Genomic DNA, 24175 nt, shown 5'->3' with positions numbered 1-24175 from the left:
TTTGGAATGAAACTCTCATAACAGCTAGTCAGATGGCATCTCAATGCAAAAAAAACAAACAAGAAGAAGCACGACAGCAGATCTGTCAGCTTCCAAACCGACATCACTTCCACTTCATCTTCAGAAAAAAATGTTCAGAATGTAATTTCATAAATAAAGACTTTCTTTCACACATTCAAACGAGTCTTGATTTACAGCTTTTTGAAGATCCAACATATTAGACATAGAATTTAAGGATTTGAGGCCACAATGCTGTCAAGCTCCCCACTGGTTTCTAATGACAGCAAGAAGCAGCTGTACTGAAAACATTAATAAAATCCAAGAATAATGTATCGGACACAATCTTCCTGCATGACGCACATCTGTCTCTCATCCAGATTTTAGAGTGCACTCTGGACACATCTAATCCCTAAATAAACAAATCACGTCAGATTTGCCTATGCTACCACTACTTAAAAAATAAAAAAACAGCACTGCAGCAAGGCAACTGATCCTGCGGTCTAGTCCTTGTTGTTCATTAATGCATCTGCTGCTTTAGGGTAACTCACTGACTCATGTGCTAATATGTCTGGCTATGGTTTATACCCACCGGCAGATCCTCTGACGTCTGCTGTGTCTTGTAATATGTTGTGTCTGGGATGAATTAATAAACATTTACACACACATTTCTTTGAAATGAAGTACCCCCCAACAAAACAGAAAGATGACATAAATAGTTTACAAATCCCTGCGTATGCAAAGCCGACGGCTTTGGGTAGTTTGGTTGGATTTGAACAGGAAGGAAAAGGATCAGATTTGAACTGAGCGTGACACAGAATTAGGGGTTTTGGTCAACATTTCTTTCTTTTAAATCGTTGCTCAGTAGACATTAACATCTGCGTTACTGACGTAATGTCACCCTCATTTACAGGGTTGAACTGAGAATATCTGTTTCAGTCACCTTGACACATCTATGAGTACAAATCTAATAAGAGTAATAACCAAAAACATCAAATATTTAGGGCCATTGACATGAATATAATGCAGTTTATAGCCATTAGCATGTTAGCGATTTATGCTAACATGCTAATGACGCTAGGATGCTGTCTATATACAAGGTGATGGTTATAATATCAAGCTAGCGATTTATGCTAACATGCTAATGACGCTAGCATGCTGTCTAGGCTAGTGCATAGCCAGTGTTTAGCAAGTTAACTTATCAGTGGAGTAGCTAGCTATAGGAAGAGGGAGATTGGGACCTTGTATGTTCATGATAACCTTATCAAGAGACTTCTGACCATCTAATCTTGCACTGAATTACAAGTTATGCTGTATCTTCTCAATGTGAATGTCATAATGCCATATCAATTACTGGCAGATAATATAGTTCACAGTTAGCCAGGCTATGACAGTAGATGTCCATTTGTTAAAAAAACATTAAATATCCAATTTATTTTATTTAAAAGGCATATTGTGAAAGTATTCTTAGTTTTATTATTTCATACATTCTACAGTTGGCCAGGTGGACAACATGTCTGTGACTGTTCTTCCTTTTTGTGGGGTTCACCAGAGCTTTGTGTACATTATATAACCCAAACCTGAATGCTCTGCTATACCAAATTGTGAGAAAACGGAAAATCCAGAAAAAACGATTTCCTATATTTTAAATACAAAATACATTTATTGTATTTTGTTACATTTTCTGGCACCAGTATTTTGTATTTTATTTTGATACATTTATTTGAGGGGTATTTTGTATATTGTATCAAAATACATTTTCATGTATCTTTGACGCTAATTAACATGCAAAAGTCATAAAAGGTCTAAGTACACAACTCATTTGGAGGAATAGGTTTAACGTTTTCAGAAATACACCTTTTTGCTTCGCGTCTGTGAACGAGGAGTTTGATATCGATGTCACGTCTGTGTGTTTTAAAGCTGCATTCATTGATTTTAATGCCACTTCGGTGCAAACAGTCCTAGTTAAAGTGTACCAGCAGTATTTCATATTTTGACCGTGGAAGCAGCTCAACTAACTGCAAACAACGAGCCTAGAGATGGTAATATACCATTTTTTCCTTCCCGATACCTGAACTCGCCGATACAGAGTACCGATCCACTGATGGAGACAGCAACATGAAAAACAAACAAACTGTATGTGTGTTACCAATACAACCATTAGCTTAAGCTCAACACATGGTGAATATATATATATGTATATATAATATGTGAACAGGAAGTTCTCTCTGACGGGTCACAGGAGTGAACTCCCTCTGAACCCTGTAGGCCTACTGTTCGAGTGTAATATGCTATGTAGTATTCTGCTGACATCTGCTGGTTTTACTGAGGTCTGGCTAAAATTGGACTTTGATCGGCTGTAACACAGAATGCCAATATGAATGTTGATGCTATACTGTGACTTAACCATACCCATACAATAGAAAATACCCATACACATAACACTATTTTGGATGCTTACAAAGAAATTATATCATATATGTTTTTTTGTTACAACATTTGGATCCACCAATTTGCCTGGATGGACACATTGAATAAAATAATACTCGCTATTGTAACACTCCAGGGTAGGTATAGTTTGCTAGATGAATATGCTGAACTCTGGGCTAGTATCAGATGGTCATATGCAGTGGAGCTGGTGGAACATGTTCTCTGTAGGGCTGTGCCACATCCAATCAATTTCAGCAAACATCCCAGTATGATTTAATGCTAAACAATTAAGGTATCAAACACGTCAGGACATCTTATTTGTGTCACCCACACAGGGAATTCAGTATAATATATAAATTATAAAATAATATGCTGTATAATGATATATATATTATTATATCACGAGCAGGGGGGATAAAATGATGCATACATCTTCAGAGAATGAAAGCCAAACGAGAGATGAATGCACAGTGAATGCCATGAGACAGCAGGGGAGGAAGGATATAAATGAACGGCATCACAGTGACCATAGAAAAATGACTTTCTGATTCAAATTAAGTATAAAAATCAGAAGCAGAATCAGACACTGAGTCGTGCTCGTTGTGGAGCGTACACACACGTTTACTGCCGCTAAGAATGCCTAAAATGCAAAAAGTTGAATTTGTTACGTCATGTCCTGTGACCACCTTTAAAGAGCACGATAGAGTGCAGCAGGAACGAGTCCTAAAACCTCCGGTTCCCTCGTCTCGACATCAATGTGATTTTTGAACGTGTTCTTGATTCGATGCCTGAGATCAGGTCTGCGGTTAACACAAGCTTAAGAGGTTCTAATGTTTTGTTCTACGATATAAGATACTTTAATGTGCCTTAAGGAAGGCGGTTGCTAACAAGTGGCTAAAGGAGTCGACTAAACATCGTAACGCATGTTTACTGAGGTAATACATCAAGAGAGAAGTAGTCATTTTCTCATAGACTTCTATACAAACAGAGGCGTCGCCCCCTGCTGGACATTAGGGAGAATGCAGCTTTAAGACACTTAGTCTGTTTCACTCTGCAGAACTCAGAAGCACAAAACAGTTTAGCCTTCACTTTCATGAATTAGGTTTCGCTCAATTTGATGCAAGGTACCCGACATCAAAAGAGCGTGAAGCAACTCGCTATGAAAAATAATAAAGTAGCCGGATGGAAATGTTTTAATCTCCGGCCGACAGCCAGCGCTTATTAAAACACAGAGGACTCGTCGCTCCTCCTCTCCAATCTTTGACAAACAGTGGCATTCCATCTTTTATTCTGTTTACGAGGTGAGAGCAGGGCTCATCAGGAAGGATTGCCCGCGGTACATGAATCTAGTAACTCACGTGTTCGACCGTGGCATTGTTGCATTCTCAGACGCTACGCGTGAGTCATCTCACTCCCTTCTCAGCTCTGTTGAGTTGCACGCGCACAGAACCAACGGCACGTGAGAAAATGTCGGCGGGTAAAGACAAAGTTCATGAGCTGAAGTGCAGGCGAGCATTTCAGTTACCCTGGAAGTTTAGTTGTGTAGCGTGTGAGGATGTGGGTGAAACTAGACAATTAAAGAATAAACACGACAATCAACTTTCATCTTTGTTGTTTCTTTACCACTAAATAATAAAACAATTTGTACAGGGGCAGCAAGGTTGATGACCCACTTGGCAATTAATGTTGATTAATTATCCCTGGAGACGCAGGAGGATTCAGACTTTACATTCATACCAACCACACCCGTATGAACGAAACAGCTGGATGCACCGTTAAAATAGAGCCCTGTGTGGTGTGACCGATGTGACCAAACAGGAAGTTAAAGCGTGTAAAGAAGAAGTCATTACAGCACATACACTCCGTGCAGATGCTTCCACAAGCCATTAATTGAATTTAAATCCCATATAATCGTGTTGACATATTATATTACACTTTTAATTAAATAATGGGAGCAAGCGGCAGCCCTAGGATGGAACAATTACATGGAAGGGTACATGTGGTGTGTGTGTGTGTGTGTGTGTGGCTGCTGAACTGATCACAAACAGCTTCCCTGTTTAAAAACAAAAGCATGACACGCTGGAGAGTAAAACTGACAAATTAAAAGACACCCTGCAGGTGTTGTGGTGGGTGGAGCGGCTCCTCTGCAGGAATAAAAGTTTCCCTCTGCCGATGAGCAGAGAGGGCACAAAGTCAGCGTCGGCCACCGCCTCGGCTCTGGTTCCACATCGGCCGGCCATAGTTCTGTTCGGGTGTGTGTGTGTGTGTGTGTGGGGGGGGGTTACTAGAGGGTAAGGAGTAGGGGGGAGGGCCGGCCAGGTGAGCGGTCACAGCTCGTAGTCGAACTTGTACTCGTTGGCCAGGTAGACCCTGCGGAAGATGAGCGCGGCCAGGGCCAGTGTGAGCAGCACGATGAGGACCACGGAGCCCGCGTGGCCCTCGTCCCGAGGCTGGCGAGGAGCCGCGGCGGAGACCGGCCGGCTCTGCCGGCCCTGCTGGCTGTGCTGCTGGGCGCGGCGCTGCCGCGGGCTCAGAGGGCGGCCGGTGCCGGCGGGGGCCCGGGGGGGCTCCTCTGCTCCCGTGGACGGAGATGCCTCCGCCTGTGGAGAAGGAAACAGTTACTCGACTAGTCGATCAGGCTCACTGTATCCGGATTAATTCATCAGAAAAACATCATTAAGCTCTTTGTATGAATTCCAAGTGGTTTAGGTAGTAGCTAGAGCCGTTAGTGGAGTATTTAGTACAATATTTTATTCTGAAATGTAGTGGAGAAGAAAGTAGCATGACTCAAGTAAAGGACCTCACATTACAATCAGTACTTTTGACTTTCCACCACTGAAAGTATGTGAAATACTACGATGAACCCGTTCGATGGACGAAATTCTGAATTAAATCCGGTGGCTCACAAAATTTGGTGCAACACACAAAGAGAACTACTGTGATCCCTCATTTCTAATGTCAACCAGCCGATCACACAGCTCGGCCGTCGCCAGTAAACTGTATTAATGTTGATTCTGTCAGACAGTGTCCTCGTCAAATAATGATGATGTGATGATCAGCAGCGCAGCCGACAGCTTGGACACGACTGCTGGTTTATGAGCGATACACTCAAATCACTCATCAATTGACACTCGTTCCATTGTCCTACAACGGAAGTGTAAAACATATGGAGATGAGAATAATGAACTCGTGAGTTTGACTGAATTAAAAACACAGCTGGGATGCTTTTTCTTTTATGCAGCTTCACAGGAATAATACGTCAGCTTCCTGGATGAGCACATTAAAACCTTAATGTTGGAGTTACGACGCTCATCAAACGTGCCCAGTGCCGATAGAACGAGGGGGACGACTAACCAACGGGCACAGAGATCACACATTTCACCCGATTAGAGACACAGTTATCCCTCTGTACTCGGGGAACAGCAGCAAGGCACTGTGGGACACCGTGCACCCGGACGAGTTTCGACTCTCGTCCCTCCAACTTCAGCGGCAGATGGCTGGCGAGTCCTATTTATTGACGTGTCCCCTCGTCAGCTCATCCAAACCCCAGAGACAATAATCGAAGTCCTCTCTGCTCCTTCAGACTGGTTCTGTGTGGAGCAGCTGGCGCCAAAAAACAACAACAATCCTCTTAGGCGACAAAGCTCGTGCACATCATCGGAAAAGAAGCCACAGAAGCACAGGCTTCAAGCGGCCGCTGCTGCAGAGTCAGCATGCACGCATTCCGTCCTTCTGTGCATGTTCAAAATGAGCTCGGTGGGACGTCGGCGAGGGATGAAGCGTGCCACCAATTAAAAAAGGAAGCCTAAAAAACCCTTAGTTTCAACTGTGTTGCATATTTGTGTATCACTGTATTCAGTGGTATATTTTTCATCAAGTCGGTGATGTTTTCTCTCTATAATCGGTCTATATGTGTATATATTGCTGCCATATCTTTGTGAAAAGGTTTCCAGTGAAGTTAGATTTGTCGTTGACGGGCTGGCTGCAGGCGGGTTAAGTGCTGTGGGACCCCAGAGTGGCAGTTTAACACTCACCTGCTCAGGCCCTTCAGACTCGTCCTGGCCTGCAGGTGTGGAGGCGTCTCCCTCGGTGAGTGTGGGAGGTTCGCTTTCTGCACCTCCGCTCTCGCTGGCCTGTCTGGATAAACTGGACTCTTCCTGCATGAACACACAGGGAACTCAACAACAACACGGACCTCACAACATCTCATCTGATCAAGAAAACTCCCGTGTTGTTCTTTGCTCTTCTTCTTTTAATAAAGAAATGTTCTCCAGGTTTGAAATGACTGATGCTACAGATCAGCAGCTACGCTAACCTCTTCAGGAGCTGCCATTGTTATTAAGAACAACCCCAGCCCCGCCCCTAGCTGCCAGTAGCTCCTCCCAGGATGCTGATTGGTCCGTGCTCTGGCTTGCGGGACACAATGGCGTTACTTGAAGCCTGACAAGACGGAGTTTTGCGTGATATCTTGTTGCTGCGATTCTCGCTTGATTTCGTGATATCGCAAGAATCCAGCTGGCGGTCAAGCCAAAGAGAGAATATGATCGGGTGTCTTGTAAGACATGGGGATTATAAACCCGTTTCAAAGAAAGGCCTGCCGTCTCTCGGCTGTTGAGCTAAATAAGGCCACAGACCTTTAGTATTCTCACTTAAACCACAGTTATTAGTTTATTGTACTTGTGTTGTACCTTGAAGTTGATCTGCTGGGCCAGCTCTTTGGCCTTGTGGTCCTCTGCGCTGGGGTTGCTGTTGGGGGTCGGGTCCATGAGGGCAGAGTGCATGGAGCAGCCGCACGCATCGCAGCAGAAGTCCTGGGACCTGCACATGGTACATGAGAGGTCATGTCACGATGCTCTCATATTTAGTGCATCCTGCCGGCACAACAGACCTGTAGACCTGGTTGTGTAGCCCACATAAATTACTAACTTATGTTATGGGGAGGGAGCGAGAGCAAGAGAGCGAGAGAGAGAGAGAGACAACATGCATCAAAGGTTTCTGGTTAGAGTTGAATCGAGGACGTTGTTTACACAAATAATTTTAGTTAATATGCCGTCATCAACACAAAGAAAGAGAAAGCAGACAAAGAACTGAATTAGTCAGACACTTAAAAGTGAAACTTCACAGAGTTAGCAGCCTGTGTGCCGGGCGGCACACTGATCTATCTGCCAAAGAGAAACGTACCATCATTTGACGCTCGGCCAATGGTAATTTGGCACCTTGGTTATGAAGCTGTAAAGATTAGATTGAGCTGCCCATATTTCTACCTGGCAGAAACCCCAGCCTCAAAATCTGTGTGTAATCATGGGTGTGTTTGTGTGTCTCTTTGTATAGTCGGCTGCCTCACACGTTTGATTTTAACCTTCCCCACCTGTGGCACGTAAAGCTAATGCTTCAGACCGCTGAGTGCGCCGCCAACATCGCTAAGTGGAGGATCAACACAGACGCTGAGTGCAGTGATGTCAAGAAAGAGAACACATGAAGTTGCCACAGATGAAAGCGGTTTCTGTGGATTTGTCTTAGAAAAAGCTAGTCGCCTCTTTCATCAGCTAATGGGCTGATGTTACAGCTGTGAAGAGGAGGGATGAATCACGCTGAGGAAGGCCACATCCCCACCGTGGCGCCCCTCAGGCTAAAAGGTGGCGAGGATAAATTTGGATACATTATGGTACTAAATGGTCCAAATCAGTGTCTTCCTCTGGAGTCAAACAGAAGATTGGATTCTATTCAAGTGAAGTTAGGATGTAGCTGGGGAAGAAGAAGAAGCTGGGCTTATTATTAGGCAGCGCACACTTTGTGAATGTGCTCTGACGCCTCCAGTCATCACGGCGTCCACGTTCCCAAAAGCGGAGGCCGTGAAGACGTGCTCGGCTGACGGTTGCACACATGAACAACCGTTTGATCCCGTTAAGGCAGAAGTGCCGATCCATCAAGAACACATCTGAGCTTAAAGACAAAAACTGGAGATCTGGTTTGTGAAATCTGAGATGAATCTCCGTCACGATTCCTCGAGTGTATTTGTGCTCATATGAGTGAATGCGCCGATCAGAGTTACGTGGTTGTTTTACTCTAATCTTGCTGGACCAAATGCCAGGAAGTCGGTCTGTGAATGGGACATCCCTCGAGCCTCATATTTACTTCATGTGTGATGGATCTGAGGATTTGTACCAGGCGGCCAACCTCCAGCTCCGAAGAGTGAACCAAGAGTATAAACTTCTATGACTTGATTGAACTCAAACCATCAGCTGGGCCACTATATCCTCACACTGTACATTCCTTTACTAACATCACGATATATGCAACGACAGCTCGTGTCCCGTTCATCAAATGAGCACACGGGTGACAGAAATGACTGACGTTTGTCATATTCCTTCCTGAAGCTTCCTCCACGGGGCCGCCTGTGTCTTTGGCGGCTTACTTGTCAGTCACAAACTTTCAAAGTGTCAGAGAACCCCGTTTTCTGACTGACAGCTCTCACAATCGCCACGGGCACAGAAACAACCACAAAAACAAAAAAAAGTGCCTCAGCCTTAAATAACAAAAGGTTTTCCATCGGGGACATAAGCATCCATGTATTTATAGCAACGCGCCTCTATTTCATCTCCATGTGCTAATGAAACAGCCGGGTGATCGAGACCCCCGTCACATCTGCTCATGGGAGATGGACTCCAGCTGCATCCTCTCCTTCTCGGGCGTTTGTACCGTTTCCTCGGTGTGAAATGAGGAGCGGCGTGCCCACTCATGCCCCCTCCAGAGGCCGGGCATTTTGCCGATAATGACTTTGTCATCTTGCGGTACCAGGACTTGTTTCCCCTCTTGTGCCTGAGGAGTTATCGGAGGGGGTAATGGAGGGGATGCACGTCCTCGGGGGCTCAGGTGCTGATTACATTACATGCTCACGTGGAGTTTGGCGCGTTAATGCCGCCCAAACGGCATCGTGCATGTAATGTCGGCACTGATCACAGCCTCCACCGGTGGGGCTGCTAATCCAGCATGCGAGATCATATCAGCGCTGTTCACCTCATTATCAGGCTGTACAGCACACACACACATAAACACACACCCTGCAGAGGGATTGGAAAGATTGTCATCTACCAAATCTTACTTTTTGGCCAGGGCCCTCCTCTCTTCTGGAGTATAATCAAGAGATCCTATGGCTCCCTCTCCTTTTGTCGGCATGAATCCGATGATGGCTATCAGGGCGGTTCGGACTGGAAGAGACACGGACGAGAGGAGGACAAAGAACAACACAAGAGGAGACGAGAAACACTCAAATCAGAGCAGGTTCTTCAACATTCCTGGGATAAAAGCAGAGACGGTTCAATGACACGGCAAGGCTGCAACATGTCGTCACGCCCGGTGCCCCGTGTTACGTAAGTGGGAATGATGCTTTCATTTCCCAGCGTTAGCCTGAAGTTACCCGCGGCCTGATCGAGGACATCCTCCGGCTGGCAATGCGGTCGGGGTCAAACGGTTGGTTTGTGTCTCTGTTGTGACTGGCTGTGTTTGGTCTGTGCTTCAGTCCATCCGATGCGCCGGATGAAGCATCTGGAAACCGATTATGTCCGACTGTCTTTGAAAGATCAGCCTACTTTAAAAGGGTTTCCACATCGGGTGTTATAATAACTACCAAACAATGACAGCAGTACATGCACACTAATATTCTTGTCCATTTATTTGAATTGTTCCGCGGTGTAAACAGAAAAAAACATACTGTTTTACACATACAGAGTCATAAATTGTTCAGCAAGATAAACTTCACAAATGAATGTCATAAGAGCTGCAACGTGCAGTTACCCAGCCAGGCTTACTGCGTCACTCCTACAATCATGAGACACGGCTTCTACACAACGCAGCCGGGGGAGTCGGATCTCTGAGGCACGGACAGCCATGTGAGCCGCAGCGTGTTGGTAAGAAGATCAACGCTTTACTGAAATTGGATTCTGTTATTGATTTAAACCTTTTGTTTGTTCGTTATGAGAGGAAACTAAAAGGCTTTGAGGAAGAAGCCCCGTGTCTCCCACCGAGTTCCTCTGAATAAATGCTGCGTCGTGAAAGCAGAAGTCGGCAAAAGGAATGGACATATTTTCAACATAAGGACACAGCTGGTCCATGTTGTCCAAAAGGTTTGGCCGGTCATGTGAGGCGGAGGGCCTGAAGTCTGGAGGTTTCTCAGTCCAACTAAAGACGGCAGCATCTTCAACTCTCCGGTTAGAAGTGAGGTACTTCAGTCATCTGAGAGTGGGGTCTGTGTTTACCTCAACTGCAGACCGGCCGTACCTTTAAATTATATTTATTTAACTTCCCCCGTTTAATAAATACCAGCGCGGTGCCCACTAAAACTCTTAGCCGCCATTCGTCTGATGTTAATTCTTGTATTTGTGCTGCAGAGAGTAGAACGAGTTGATGATTGCCGTTGAAATCATTTTGCATGTACTGACAACTAATAACATTTTCCAGCTCTACAAAGAACAAGACTCAAGATTCATACTTGTGTGGACTCGTCAGACTTGCAGTTGGGGAAAGAGGTAACTAGAGCGACAGGTGGAGAACTCGTGACTCTACGTTGAGGAAACTTACTGCTCCAAGAGGGCTGCCAGGTCTCCGGATGGTGGCCAGAGATGCTCAGACAAATCTTCTTGCCAACTTCGAATCTTCCATTCGGCTAGGAGGAAAAGCAAAGCGAAGAAAGTGGAGGTGAGTATGTGGGCGGAGACGAATGACTAAAACATTGCGACGACAAGCCGACAAGACGCGGAAGCTTGGCACAGTGCGGAACGAGGAACTGCCGGCTGCTACGGTGCAAAAAGTGAGTGAATCTTTGAAACGACGAATGCAAAAACTGAGAGAAAGAAACGTAGCTGGACACAATGAAAAAGTGTCTGTCAAAGCAATTGAGAGCACACCAGCTTTTATCAGCCTGTCATTAGTGCAGATGTCAGACAGCTGTCTGAATACAATAAGAGCGCCTCGTATTCTCACAAAACCAGAGCCGTTCCCTCTGACAGCGTGATGACAGCCCCGGCTTCGGTCTGACTTCTGTCACTACGTGCGCTGCAACCAGAACTGGCTGAGGGTTAAACGACATGCCGTCCATTTTAACGCTCCTCGCTCATCCCATTTGACGTCTTGCGCCGTCGGGCTTCGGCGGGAGAATAATCGGATGTGATTTGAGAGGCGGCGGCGTCTTACCGTGAGGAGGATGATGCTGGGGGGCTTCATGGGGTACTCCGGGGGAAGCACGATCCTGCCGTGGTAAACCCCGCCGTCGAAATCAGAGTCTGGGGGCCCGCGAACGGAGAAGTGCCACTCAAAGAGGTTATCCTGCAGAAACAGAGAAATGTCAGGAGACAACAAACCTGCCACTTCTCACGTCAGTCTGAATCGGGATACGGTTAATTTATGGCATGAGATAGTCCCTCGATGTTGCCTCAATTTCCCTAAAATCAACAATCGGCTCCTTGGTTTTACCGACGTTGAGCAGTAGGTTGTTCTCCGAGCAACACTGTCCGCTCTCTATATCTGCTCAGGCTGCATGAAATCAAACCTGACTCACAGGAAACTCTCGCGGGCCGTCGTCACGTGATGCCCTGAGGCCTCCGAACACGACGAGAGTAACGAAACAAAAACTTCACCTCGAGTTTTCATGACACATTCACCCGAGGAGTCGCGCTCTCCTTAGTCGCCCGGCAACGCCACTCCAGCCTCATTTTAACAGACTACATAGATTCACAAGAATGACCTGGTTCTCGCTAGAAGCTTCTGGAAGTATGCATGCTTTTGTTTGTTCACGTTTAACTCGTGACACAGAGTTACATTGCGATGCAAATAGGGTTCATTTGGTCAATTTATGTTACACTAAAAACATAAAGTAACATTCAATTTCAGGAGCAACTTGGGGTTCGGTATTGTGCTCAAGGACACTTACACAGTAGGAATGCTGTCAGATTAATTAAAGCACTTTATTTGGAGGTAAAACTGAATGTGGCGTTACATTTGTCACCACGTTCCCACATTTGATTATTTTGGTGAATACGTTATTATTACTGATAGAAACCAGAAATTACAAATTCATGAACAAAATACTCAATTAGAATTAAGTGATGCAGTGCGTTAAATGAGTTGGTCTACTTCTATTTAAAAGAATCTAACCCATGAGTGATTGGAAATGTTCATAATGTGCATAAATACCAGGTATGACCAGGATGACAGCTACTATTTCTTACCGAGGTCAGAGCAAATGTATTTTCTTAAATAGTATATTAACACACGTAAGTGTGGTATTGTGATTTTAGTCATATATGTGCAAATGTAGTTTAGAGACCTTTGGCTCCCCCTTGAGCTAGACTATGCAGGATGTTGGTGATCGGCAGCTAAAGTAATCCAGTAAAGAGTTACTCCAGGACAGCGGTGGACTTACTTCCAGCGGCTGGGCGTGGTAGTGCTCCGTGGGATCCCTCAGCTCAGCAGCCTCTTTCATCAGCCTCTTCACCGCTGGTTGTTCAGTGGAAACGAAGAACACAGAGGTTAGTCTCTTTAAAAGGTACAAACGAGTCTAATTCATGATCATTACAGCGTACGTGTTCAGTGTCCACCACGATGTGTTGTGTGTGAAACCCGACAATTACACCCAAATGTCAACAACGGCAGGGTTTTTTTTACAGGCCAACATCTTCCGATTTCCAGATGCAGAAGGCTGTAAATGCGTCGCTCCTCTGGGTAACAGGACGTTAACTCAGACGGACAGATGAGAGGAGCATGCAGAGCTCCATGTGCTGGCAAGTCTCCGCTAATAAATCACACCGACTGTCGCACTCATTCAGACAGCCACAGCAACTGTCCAAGAAGACACCGAAGTTATATTTTGTGCGCTCCCCCTCCGCCATCATGGAAGATCTTCTAGTTCCTTAAATGCACCTCGAAGGTGATGAGGAGTGAGGACAGAGGAGGCTTGTGGAGGAGCTGAGAACCGAGCATTTAAAGCTACTACGAGGAACTTTTATTCAGTATTGTTTTTGGCGGTCCCTGTGGACTAAAGTGGTAGTGTTTCCAAACGCCGGAAAACCTCTCATTCTACTGCAGCAGGGTCTGACAGCTGGTGGTCTAGATTACTGATGTAGGTCATATAGAGGCATCGGTATTAAATTGGGACGGTTTCATAACCAGTTAAAAGTTCTTCACGGTAACTTTAAGCCACATTTTCAGCAGAAATGCAAAAATTCACTGCTTCCAGCTTCTCAAATGTAAATACTTTATACTTTTATGATAGGAAATTAACCGAATGATTAATGGATCAGTAAAGAAAGTAAAGGTGAGATTAATCAATAAAACTAATTGTCGGTTGTTGTCCCAGGATGAGTAGAATCCGTTGATGGTGTAAGTACATTTCGTGAACTTGTAACTTACGGCAGAAAGAGAGCAAACAAGTCTTTATTTCATTTCTTTTTTGAAGTTGTGTTAAAGAGGTCAATCTCTACCCGTGGCGACATTTTATGTGAGTTTATGTGCGGCGGCGACACGCACACACTCTGAAAATGAGGCGGCAGAGAAACATCTGCTGGCATTAACCCCTCGTGTCACGACCCGGCCCACAACACACTCAGGCCCGCTGAGTTAATCTGAGCACAAACAACCGCATCACTCTGGGAAGGGTGGTTCCACAAGTCCAGCTGGTGAAGATGGTGATGGTGGTGATGGTGGTTCATCACAGAGACGCTCCTTGATGTAATGCTGACTAACCAAGTCCTTGCAGTGAGGCCACATTAGAGTCCGTTTGGGGCGAAGCTTTAGGTCACACATCCCATCGTGCTTCAGCACAAGCTCGTGAGTCAACAGCGTCTGGTGCCACAGTCTCAGCCTCGCGTGAACAAAGTGATCATCGCAAGTTCAATAAAGTCTTTCTGAGGTGTCGGAACGCAAGGTCAATTCTGCGCTCTTATGCTCGTCGCTACTGCTGGAGCTGCAAGACGGAGACGAGACGGGGCTGAAGATGGGAAAAAAAGCAGAACTAAGAGGTATTCATGGAGGCAAAATTGGTTTGGAATCCAATCAAGTGCGGACCGGCTCGGGTGTCGGAGCTGTGAATGCATACTGTGAAATGAAACACGGGAGGGGAAGACGAAGGGCAGCGGCGTGATGGCTGGGAGAAAATAACAGTGATGAAGGCGAAGCTTAGAGGATGTGGAAGCTGCAAGGATGAGCGGAGAGATGATGGACCGACACCACGCGGCTTTTCAGGGCACGTGTTCTCTCTGGATTCTGAGAAGATGAGAACCAACCACAGTAATCTCACACACACACACACACACACACACACAGAAGACATGCGTATTTCCCTTCTCCTCATGCAGCACTTGCAGTCGTACTCGAGCTTTAAACTAGTTAGACGAGGGGCGAGTGAAGACTACGTGAGAAGAAATTCTCACGTAGCAGTGTACGATCAAAAGTGAACAACTTACTCCTAACTGCAACATTTAAGTGACAAACACATTAATGCAGCAATAATAATTTATATATACATGTTCTTTGGTTTCCCTATTAAATAAATACATTTAATTAAATTATAATCCTTATGATTCCCTCACTTCTTATCCATTAATACTTAATTAACTTCCTTTTATTTTTTAGAAAGTACCAGCATCTGTGAGAGTCACCTCAGTACAAACAAAAACAAAACATAAATCCTGCTGCAGTGCATTACAAGTGTGCTGTTATCTACAAAGATACGGTTTTCACATCGCAGCTCTGAGAAAGGAAGTAGCTTTTTGCACTACATGAAGTAGAAACACTGAGTACTTCTTCCAACACGAGCTGTTGGTTTGATTACATCTTCTCGTTTCATCCTCACTCTCAAAATTCCACCTTCTTCAATGACAATCTGTTGAGTTTTTGTGAAACCGTTAAGCTTCAACAGCTTAACGGCCCCCCCCCTTCTTCTTCAACACAGCATGATGTTCATTTAGTACATTATGGTCCATTTAGAGTCAAGGGCGGGGCTACATAGTGATTGACAGGTCTCTACCAGAGTCGTATGCGGCGTCTCTACCAAGGTGTCACAACTTCGCAGTCCAATTATGTCCACTGTTGCAAAAAACAAGATGGGGACGACCAAGATGCCAAACCTGTGGCTGTGAAACCGGAGTCCACAAACCAACAGGTGACATCACAGCGGCTACGCCCACTTGTTCTACAGAGCGGATGCTTCCTAGCGAGCTGCAACAGCACTTTACGACTGTTTGTTGTCAATATAACTAACCGTCGCCATTTTCTTTGGTACTTATCAAATTAAAGAAGAGCCAGAACTATTCCACAGTCTCACGTAAGGATGTTCACACCGTTTTGAAAACTTGCTATGATGAAATAAAACAACAAAGAAGAAACTGACAAAACTCTCCCCCCAAAAAAGCTTCACTTTTGATTGTCGAGCTCAGGCTCTCCGATGCGTCGAGTTGTTTCTCACGCTGAAGAAAAACGAGAGATAAAAGGAAACGGAAATTCTCTGAAGGTTGGACATCGCCTGCTGTGTGCAGACGAACCCTGAACGTTGATAAGGAGACGGGCACCTTTAAAGTTTGCCACAAACACACCAGTATCTTCTTTCTACAACACCAAAAAAGCACAAGTGGCTGGTATCCAAGGGTGCAAGGATCAGAACAACGCGTCCTCAAGATGTTCCCGAGAGCGCACACTTGTTATGCAAGACAGACGTAAGGGAGCGGTGCACGGAAAACACCGACCGAGGGGAGCGGAAGAGGCCGCAATTAGAATGAAACTGAGGAGATAAGGAGGAATCAGCTGGGAGAAGGTGACGTGAGGGATCTCTTGAACTTAGTTTTTAACCTTCGGCGGAAGCTGCAGAGCTGTTGTTGATGGAGAGAGAAATGTCAATCCGCTGTCGTGGACCCCAGGAGGGACGACTTTGAAAATGCCGATTGATACGCTGGTCTGATGTCTGTTATTGTGAACGTGACGTCAATGCAAAGCTCTGGAGGAGATGTGTGCAAATTCAGTGAAAGGTTCATCAGCAGTTGTATAAACAAGACTATTCTTAAATGAAAACTGCTCTCAACAAGGTCTGCGGATCACCCAGAGTGACCTGGGTCAAGATTTCTGGAAATTAAATGCATCTTTTTCGAGTTTTGAGCACCACAAGATAATATAGTCCCATTATCTCTACAGCCGATATCTCCAAAACTGGGCCACTCACACCAAAACAATTTAGATTGATAAATAACAGTAGAGGTAAGAAGGCAAATGTGATTTTGAGGTGAACTATCTCTTTAAGCGAAGCATCACAGACAGCACGAGCTCCGTCATCGCCAAATCCTGGAGGTCCCGACTCAGAGCTTTTAAGGTGATGAGCTTACAGCGTTGATATGATGTGCTCACACGTTTAACAGCAGATTTCACCACATTGTTCGCCAGCTTCCTGTCATCTACACTTGAGGCAAACCTGTAAGTGGTGTATTGTACGAAGGGTTTTTCCTGCAGCGTTTTACATTTCATGTGAGATTAAGAATCAAGTTTAAGGCAAAAATAACAAGAGGCGCTAATTGATAAAGCAAAGGCCACAAGTTTCATGAGTGAGGCGACAGCGTCTTCTATTAACTTCATTGATAAAGTGAGGAGATGAGTCGAGGTCTGTCCACAGACTTTATGTAAGAAGAGGACGTAGTCACCGTGATGTCACCCGTTGGTTTGTGGACGTTTTGAAGCCTCGAGTTCGGCGACAACGGCCGTCGCCATCTTAGAATACAGCCGTATGTTTACTGAGTTAATGTTTAACCTGCAGTGCACAACATTTGTTTCCCTCCTCTGGCATTCAGAGAAATTACCATACGAGAGAGACCAGCAGCAGCTCGGGGGTATGCCGGAAAATCCTACAAAGCGTCCGAGAAACGTGTGTGGAGTGGATGCGCCGGATAAAAAACCAACTCTGCATTCAAGGGAAGGATTTAAGTCAAGCAATACAGGGTTTTGTGTTCATTTGTGAGGATTATCTTGCTGAACAAAACGTGTAAGTTTCATCAGCATTTGTTTGCCACAGAACACATTTCTGCAATAATCCAAAGGTTCTCTGTAATAGTTGGACTTAGCGCTGTGAAGCCGTCTGCAGTTAGCTGATGCAGGCTGCTCTGTAATTGCAAGAATGTGTCATAATGACAAATTTGCATAAAATAAACTGGTTTGAGTCTGTACACCGGAACGAACTGGCAAAACCAGAAACCCATCCAACCGCTACTGCACTCCAGCTTATAACCACCTACAGCTGAGTGACTGAACCACCAACAGTCTCTACTTACGTTTCCAACTAAAACTTCTGCTTCCTACAGGTTGTTTAAACATCGTGAACCATGAATTATTAAATTGCGGCTCTCGCAGTTTGACAGTCCCACTCTGAGAATTGTCATGCCGATATAAAAGAAAACGATGAATCATTCAGCGCTGGTCCTACTTTTAGGAACAGGGCTCCGGGAGCATACAGTACGGTGCGGTGAATAACTGTGGGTTGTGCCTGTCTGTATGTATTGTAAGCTCAACCTCGGTGTATGGTACATGCCCGGTGCCCGAGGCGACAATACACCTGATGTGTGGCCTGAGTTGTCCTGACAGCACAGGGAGCAGTGGTCTCAACTACTGCCCAGCAGGCCTTGGCCTCAATCCCAGAGCGACTGTGGGAGGACAGACTGTGCAGAAAATACAAACTTTTGTACCATCCTCCTTTTCCAGTTATCTATCTCCACATACTGTATACACACATGCTGTTTATCTAATCAGGCAGGAACCTCTGGATCTAAACAGAGAAGCAATGCTGAAGTGCCTTTAACCCTCTGAACCCCAAAACCCGTCGACGGGATTGAAAAGTATTTTTTCTTTCAATAATCGGCAAAACTAGACGGTTTATCACAACCAGACGCTGTAAAAACAGACATTATGGTCCGATTTTCATCGTTCCAACGATGCTTGAACACATCATGTGCGACGAACTCTTTCATCAGGCGATGGCCAAAATGCCGAACTCAAGGCTTCAAAAAACGCAGTCGATAAACCAATGGGTGACGTCACAACGACCACGTCCAATTTATATACACATCTATGGTCTGAATACTGTAAATACTTGTTTTTTTCTTACCTAAGAAAGTTTTACAAATCCCAACATTGTTGAAAATACTGGTGGCATGGGTCAGACAGAAATACACTTTTAGGGTGGACCGATGGACCGAGAGAGCTGCAGCTGAAAGCTATTCAGGTTAAAAGATTCTCTCCATCTTCGAGGCCACCAGTAAGTCATGATTTTCCACTTGGAGAATCCATCAGTGCCCTGCGGAGGTGTGATAGGCTATCAAGGCTGGACAGGCACTTCAGAATGAAAGATGAGCCACTTTAAAGAGTCTTCTCATGGGATGGCAGGACTCACACTCCCGAGGGACTCCTCGGGTCACGGAAAAGACATCCTGGTGTCAAAACCGAATCTAAGAGGACGATATCCGAACTCCCACATCAGCCCGTCTACAGAGCCGATCCATTGTCAGAACTTTGAGAAGATTTTGGGCAAAAATCGGTTATGATAATACCGGAATCATTTTTGAATAAATGTGCCTTTGATAGCTGAATATTAATCAAGCGAGTGTGAGCACAATATGAATGTGTACTTTCACACCATCACAGGAGGGCTTCCTTCACCGCGCCGTTGGTCTCATCAACTGACAGTTAGGAATCATGCTGTGCAGCCCTCGATTGAACAATCATTGAGACACATGCCTTTTTGTCAATGGCAATTTTAAGGTGCCTTTCTAGTTTCGGGAGCAATTTGGGAGCAATTTGGGGTTCAGTATCTTGCTCGAGGACACTTTGACATGGACTGGAGGAGCCGGGGATTGAACCGCGGATCTTCCGATTGGAAGCCGACCCGCGGCTCAGACGCTCGTTACGGCATCGTCCGGCTTTGAAGACAATGTTCTCCCTGTGGTTTGCTCTAGCATGTCTAATGAAGCTGGTTTGACTGTCTCTCAGAGGGTCACACAAGGATTCTGTATTTTTGCAAAAACTCCAGATTGAATAGACTATTCATAAGGTCGTTTTCGTCGGTGTATAATGAACTAAAACTTGTATGTTTGTTGGATTAGATTGAGTCCATCTACATAGGGAGACTGAACGACTAAGAGGAAGGCAGCCCTGTAATTACATTACACAGTTTTATCTTAAAACGGTATCATCAGTTGGAGCATTTCAACAGTGGCCAACCCTCCTCCTATCCACTACGCAGACCTCCACAGCATTACTTGCTGCCTCGCTACATAAGCGGTACTCTACACTGACTCTGTCCGTCGGCCGTATGCTGCACATTCCTCCAGAATGAACGTACTGTACTTGCGAGGGATGCTGAGCTGGAAGAGGAGATCCGGGTCTCGGCACAGCATCCTCTTAACACCACGCTCCCTGCCAGCTGCTGGATGCACTGTGCATATATATATATATATATATATATATATATATATATATATATATATATATATATATATATATTTGTGTGTATATGTATGTATATATGTATATATACATACATATACACACAAATAAATATATACATACATACACATTCATCAATTCATCAAGAAGGAAACTGATCATAAGTTACTACCCCACTGTTGAATATTATAGTTTAACTAACTTACTAACTGTATTAGTTTGCCTTGTTTTATGGAGATTCAACATGTGCATTAAACACCCGTAAGATTAGCGCTGTGACTTCTGAAACTGTGAATATCAAAACTGAAACAGTTCCAACCCGCTGGCTCTAAACAAATCATGCACACACCTGCATGTGTTTGCACACGTGTATATACGTGTACACCCGCAGAGCAAACAGCAGCTACAGGACTCTCAAAGAAGTACTTGTGATACGTGGCATGAACTCACTGCTTTCACTACGGTACCAGTAACTGTTTTTCTAGATGTTTGTGCCTGCTGACACTTGAACGAACACACACACACACACACACACAAGAACACACAAGAACACACACACACACACACACACACACACACACACACACTTTAACTGTGCCATTTATGTTTGTCACACAGACCGACTGGCTGGTTTAAACTTACACTTGCAAGATACGCCCTCAAGTATATTCATAGAAATTGACCAAAAGGAGGCCCAACAAAGGCAAAAAAGAGAAATGAATTTGAGATACGAGTTCACAGATGATTTCAATCCCTCCTCTGCATTGCGGAGGTTGATTTATGGCTTTTTGACGGTTACACCTACAGTCTATGTTCACATCTCTGGGTTACACTTGTTGTCTTTTGTTTATTCTTCACAGTTCAGTTTGTTCGTGTGTCCTCTGGCATTTAGGAGAATAATGCTGTAACTGGAGTTGATGAAACCCCTGAGCACATAACATACAGTGATCTGAAACCTGAGACGGGTGTTGACATGCCACATCATTATGCTCTCTACTGCAGTGCTCACTCGCATATGTATTAAAATCACTAAAGTAGCAGAAGTGCATTGAAATCAAGCCTGACGGTGTTGTTGCCAAGTAGCATCCAATAATATAACCAATGACCAACAGCTGCTTCGCAAAGATTCTTTGCTGCCAATGTTGCTTTGAGAAGTTTCGATACTGCCTGTGACTCACTTGTTGCGCAGGAAAATAACCTATAAACTGTATATCGCCCAGTAAATAGCCATGCAAATCACCACTATCACAACTAGGTCATCTTACTTCTACATTTTAAATAAACAGTGAAACACTGTTCATAATTGACCATGACCAGTAGCTACACACGCAGACGCAACGTGTGCATAGCTGAACACCACGCGCTTCAGCCCAGGAAGAGAGATAGTGAGTGAATACAGATGTTTCTGTTCAGAGCAAATACAAAGTACCTCCAACAAAACAGCAAACACTCAGAAATAGAGTCAATATAATTAATATATGCATATAAAATCCCTCTGACGGTCGACCCTCATCTACCTGCATGTCTGTTATTGTTGTTTAGCTGTCTGACTGATTTATATATTTAACATACTCTGCATGCTTTCATGTTATGTGCCTCTGACATGGATGTTTATTTGATTTACTTTGTGTGTGTTGAATGTGTCTTGTTAGTATTTGACAACGTAGTAAGAGTCTCCTGAATGATGATCCTACTTATATTATTCTCACTTCTTTCATTGTTTCTGCACGCTCTGTAAAGGGTCAATGTTACATAACTATGCAAGTGTAATCTTAGGTTTATTTTGAAACATCTGCCAACAGCAATGTTTGTATTAATGTGCACTGTACCTTATCAAATAAACCAATAAAAGAAATATATATATATGTAATTAGTCATTTCATTTTAACTTACCACAAGTAGTTATTGTAGCTTTATAGTATTAAAGTGAACTGGTGGGTTTCTCTGAGCGCTGCATAACATTTAAAAGAGAGCTTACCTGGACTCTTGAGGTTGTATTTATTCTCCATACTAACAGATGTTGTTGTTTCTGATGCTAACTCGCTAGCTAACTTAGCTTCCAGGCGACCTGTATCGCTACTTAACGTTAGCTACACGTTAGCAAGCCCCGGCTATTAGCTTCCTTCGGTCCTCAAATATGAGCAGGACAGCGGAAACCGGAGGTTGTCCGCCGTGCCCGATGTTCCGGTGTGCAGCTGCAGTCGAATATATCAGTGTACAGTCGTGTGTCAAAGGTTATTGAAGACTTGTTTCTCAAGTTATCCGCTGTTTCGGTTTTGAAGCTGTTTTGCTTCCGCGTTATCCTCGTGACGTCATTTATGGAAACGTAAACAGGAAGTGACTGACTATTGTCTGTCTTCTTCTTCTCTTTCTTCCGAGGTCTGAGGTAGCGCATGCGTATTATTGAAAATTACTTTTTAAAATATGATTATAACAGGATTGTTTTCTCTATGACAAAAGAAAGAAATCACCATAAATATTTTAATCTTATAAGTAATTAAACATTTTATTGTGAAATGTCACCTCCGTTGAATTTAGATAAGCCTACCACTAAATGTCATGCACTGAAATACTGTATTTTATTTTGGAAAAAACGAATTCACAAATGCACATTAAAATTCAAGGACCTAATATTTTAAAAATATATATGTGTAACTACAATGAAATATTGTGCGAAATATGATTCAATAGTACACGAAAAAAAACACGAAAGAAACTTGTATTGGTATCGAACATTTAGTGCATCCCTGCAGGGTACGTTGTGATCATGTTTATTTCAACCTCCTGTCAATACAAAGTCATTTCAATGGCCTGGTATGCATTAAGCGGCCTAATGTAAATTTATATGACAAGTTGTCAGTACTTAGATTAACTTTTAAAGAAAATAAAAAGATGCTTTGCCAACAAACCAATAGAAATGGGTCAGTCCTGTTGACTTAAAACTGTAAACAGGGATTTATTACAAGGTGATTACGTTCTGTTAACTTGTGTTTTTGTTATTTTTAGAATGTGAGAAAAACTACTTTAAAAGTTAGTTTACTTTACACCAGACTCCTCTATACTGTAGAACCTCAAAGTCACATGACTGACACGTTGTTAGATAAGTTTGTCGGATTCAAGAAGATGTCACATGGAACAGATTCTTATAGATTATGTTCACATTTTGATGATGCAGGTCACGGCTACAGATCAAAAGCAGCTGACATTTCAGAAATATTCTGCACACATTTGTGCACTTGTGCATAATATTTTCGTCCATTTAAACTTTATATTCCTGGGTGCTGAGGGAAGCGGGTGCATGAGCAGGTGCAGTCGGGTGAAGAGGGGAATAGATGAGATATTCCAGGTCCCATCTTCTGTTTAATGTTCCCTGCATGTCATTTTTACTGAGTCAAAAGTGTCGACAGTCACAGTCGCTCTGCTTCATGTGACTCTGACAGAGACTCGAAATCTCTCCACCATGAGACGCCGCTGATCCATCTTTATGTTTAGACCAAACTGCCACCATCCTGCCTTCCTCTTCGCCGCCTCAAAATATTCCAAAGACTTGAATATGGCAGGAGGAATACCTGACGTTTCTCGCTTTCTTTTTGCCCCTCAACATTAATGCAAAACTTATTCAAAGGATAGATAGATAGATAGATAGATAGATAGATAGATAGATAGATAGATAGATAGATAGATAGATAGATAGATAGATAGATAGATAGATAGATAGATAGATAGATAGATAGATAGATAGATAGATAGATAGATAGATAGATAGATAGATAGATAGATAGATAGATAGATAGATAGATAGATAGATAGATAGATAGCATTGAGGGAGCATTGGAGTATAAGGATGTGCAAATGCACCATGTGCAGGTTATTGAAGGAGCAAAACAGAATGAAATGTGGTTGAAACTATAAAGCTGAGAGTTCTCTGTTAGACAGAGGACAGGTGTCTTTTTATTCAACTCTCTTGTTGGAAAATAAACTCAACTTCTTCGACTGCTGGGTTTACGACAATGCCTCAAACATTCACAGGATCCAGTGTGTCGACGCCAATGTTTATGACAAATTAAAGTCACATTAATGCTGACAAATCACAACACAAACTGCGTCGCCATCGACGGCTTCCTTTATATTTATTACTTCTACTTTTCTAGTCTGCACACAAACATCACCCAAAGGACTTCACACAAAAAGACGAGACGCTGCAGCAAAGAAGAGAAGGAAAATTGATCTGAAGCGATTTTAGCAGCTGTTTAAATTTCAAATTCAGATTCAATTCACTGTA

At 43.8% G+C, this 24175-nt stretch overlaps 1 protein-coding gene across 1 annotated transcript; it reads right to left on the bottom strand.

Moving 5' to 3' along the window:
- Positions 1-1905: 1905 nt before the first annotated feature.
- ube2j1 (ubiquitin-conjugating enzyme E2, J1) lies at positions 1906-22194 on the bottom strand. Its single transcript, XM_079290787.1, has 8 exons — positions 21872-22194; positions 12845-12918; positions 11617-11748; positions 11005-11089; positions 9530-9635; positions 7116-7245; positions 6462-6584; positions 1906-5027 (listed from the first exon to the last, which is right to left on the bottom strand). The coding sequence occupies exons 1-8, from the start codon at positions 21900-21902 to the stop codon at positions 4755-4757; spliced, it is 954 nt and encodes a 317-aa protein (XP_079146913.1). The 5' UTR covers positions 21903-22194; the 3' UTR covers positions 1906-4754.
- Between the last annotated feature and the right edge of the window lie 1981 nt (positions 22195-24175).

Source organism: Melanostigma gelatinosum (assembly GCF_949748355.1).
Source record: "Melanostigma gelatinosum genome assembly, chromosome: 19".
NCBI lineage: Eukaryota > Metazoa > Chordata > Actinopteri > Perciformes > Zoarcidae > Melanostigma > Melanostigma gelatinosum.
This window is presented reverse-complemented; position numbering and strand designations above follow the sequence as displayed.